A 1642-nucleotide genomic window follows, 5' to 3' on the forward strand; every position below is an offset into this window, starting at 1 on the left:
ACGATCGTTTCTATAGACATTATATCGGCAACCGAAGACTTCTTCGCTGCGAACACCCTCATCCCAGCTGGTTTCGGTTGCTAAAATAACAGAAAATGAACAGGATAGTAATTTTTTTTGAATTTCGTTAATTTTGTGAGCGCCTCGCATGCGGTTAAAATTTTGACAATATACAGAGATCTCGGTAGTGGTGGGGTGTTCGAGTGTAGAAGCTAAAGAATGAGAGTCACTATTAACAGAAGTGTTTACCAGAGCAGAGGAGGTCGCGTCATTTCCTACCTCTTCAGGTTGAACAAAATTTTCGCCAGCAACGGTCCTCCGATGAGTGAGTCAATTGCGTTGAAGACACGAGTGCCTAGATGAGTACGCAATGCATTGTGAAGTAGGAGGGTGTCCATGTTCGCTGATCATCTGGGGTTGAGAAAGTGGAAACGCGTCGTTCGCCGGGTATGGGTTTAGAGTTTCGCCTCTTTGGAATTGAATCGTAGGAATGAAGTTAGCTTGAGGTCTGGAGAAACGATCTTTCGCTGCTGCAAGAAGCACTCTGTCAGGTGGTAGCAGTTGATTTGCATGGAATCGATTAGAGTTGGTGTGTTGTCGATCATTGTGAGAGTTGGTGCCGTTATTCTGTTGTCTATTGACCATGTTATAGTTGGGACTATTGTGATTATTCAAAAAACTGTTGTTGACGTGACGGTTGGGGTTGGTAAATCTACGGTTACTATTGGTGTTGAAGTTGTTGTTCTGTCCTCTATGATAGTTGTTGTTGTTGTTACTGTTGTTGTTGTTATTGTTGCCATAGACGTGATTTCTGTTCGGTAAATTGCTGCTTCTAGATGCTCGATTTCGTTGTCGTGAACGTTTTTGCCTATTTCGCCATGCTCTGAATCGTATTCTGTCCTGTTCTTCACGACGCTTCGTCTTTTCGTCAAAGGATCGCCAGTCAGCTTTCCAACGCTTTGTTGATCCAATTAAACGCCATCCCGAGTGATCACAATCATTCTGTGAAACTGGCGTGGTGGAAAGCTGAGCTGTTTTCTGTATTGTGTCAAATTTGGTAGATAACGATTTCAGCTCGTCCGAAATATTGAGCTTGATGTTTGGATCGTCCTGAGGGCTTTGTTTGCCAAGCTGACTTATTTCGTTTTTTAATTCTTGTCGCAATTTAATCGAAGTAAGGTCAACCAGCGACGTTAAATGATTCTTTAGTGAAGAAAGTGCCCCCGATATGCTATGGTTCTTGTTGATGGTGGCCAACTCATGCTTTAGATTATTGAGCAGCGTTTCAAGATTATTTATATCCTCCGTTGCAGTATACGATTGGTCCGGCTGGTTTGAATGTTGGAGTTTGAATTTATGCACCACCTGTGTGTTTGCATCTATCTGTTTCACCAGTTGCTTTTGCTGTTCGGTCAGCTCTTTCAACTCAAACGTCATCGTTACATAAGTTTGGCATGGGCCACAGCATGGTAGCAGGTATGATGTGAGGTCGGCAGTTCTTTTGTTTGATGTTGTGTCAGCAGTTCTTTTGTCAGCAGCTCTTGTAACGCGATTTGAGCCACGGTTAGACGGTAACCCAGGAGGGGTGAAATTTACGACTGCACCCAACGCACGACCACAGCTCTTCGGTGGTAGAGTCAAA

The 1642-nt window shown here is 43.7% G+C and overlaps 1 protein-coding gene across 1 annotated transcript; it reads right to left on the bottom strand.

Moving 5' to 3' along the window:
* Positions 1-330: 330 nt before the first annotated feature.
* On the bottom strand, positions 331-1437 carry LOC129717013 (uncharacterized protein DDB_G0287625-like). Its single transcript, XM_055666859.1, has one exon. The coding sequence runs from the start codon at positions 1435-1437 to the stop codon at positions 331-333; it is 1107 nt and encodes a 368-aa protein (XP_055522834.1).
* Between the last annotated feature and the right edge of the window lie 205 nt (positions 1438-1642).

The sequence above is a fragment of the Wyeomyia smithii genome, chromosome 1, assembly GCF_029784165.1.
Source record: "Wyeomyia smithii strain HCP4-BCI-WySm-NY-G18 chromosome 1, ASM2978416v1, whole genome shotgun sequence".
Classification (NCBI taxonomy): Eukaryota; Metazoa; Arthropoda; class Insecta; order Diptera; family Culicidae; genus Wyeomyia; species Wyeomyia smithii.

Excerpts from the sequence above, each read along its gene's own strand:
- LOC129717013 (XM_055666859.1), bottom strand. The coding sequence starts at position 1,437 with ATGACGTTTGAGTTGAAAGAGCTGACCGAACAGCAAAAGCAACTGGTG.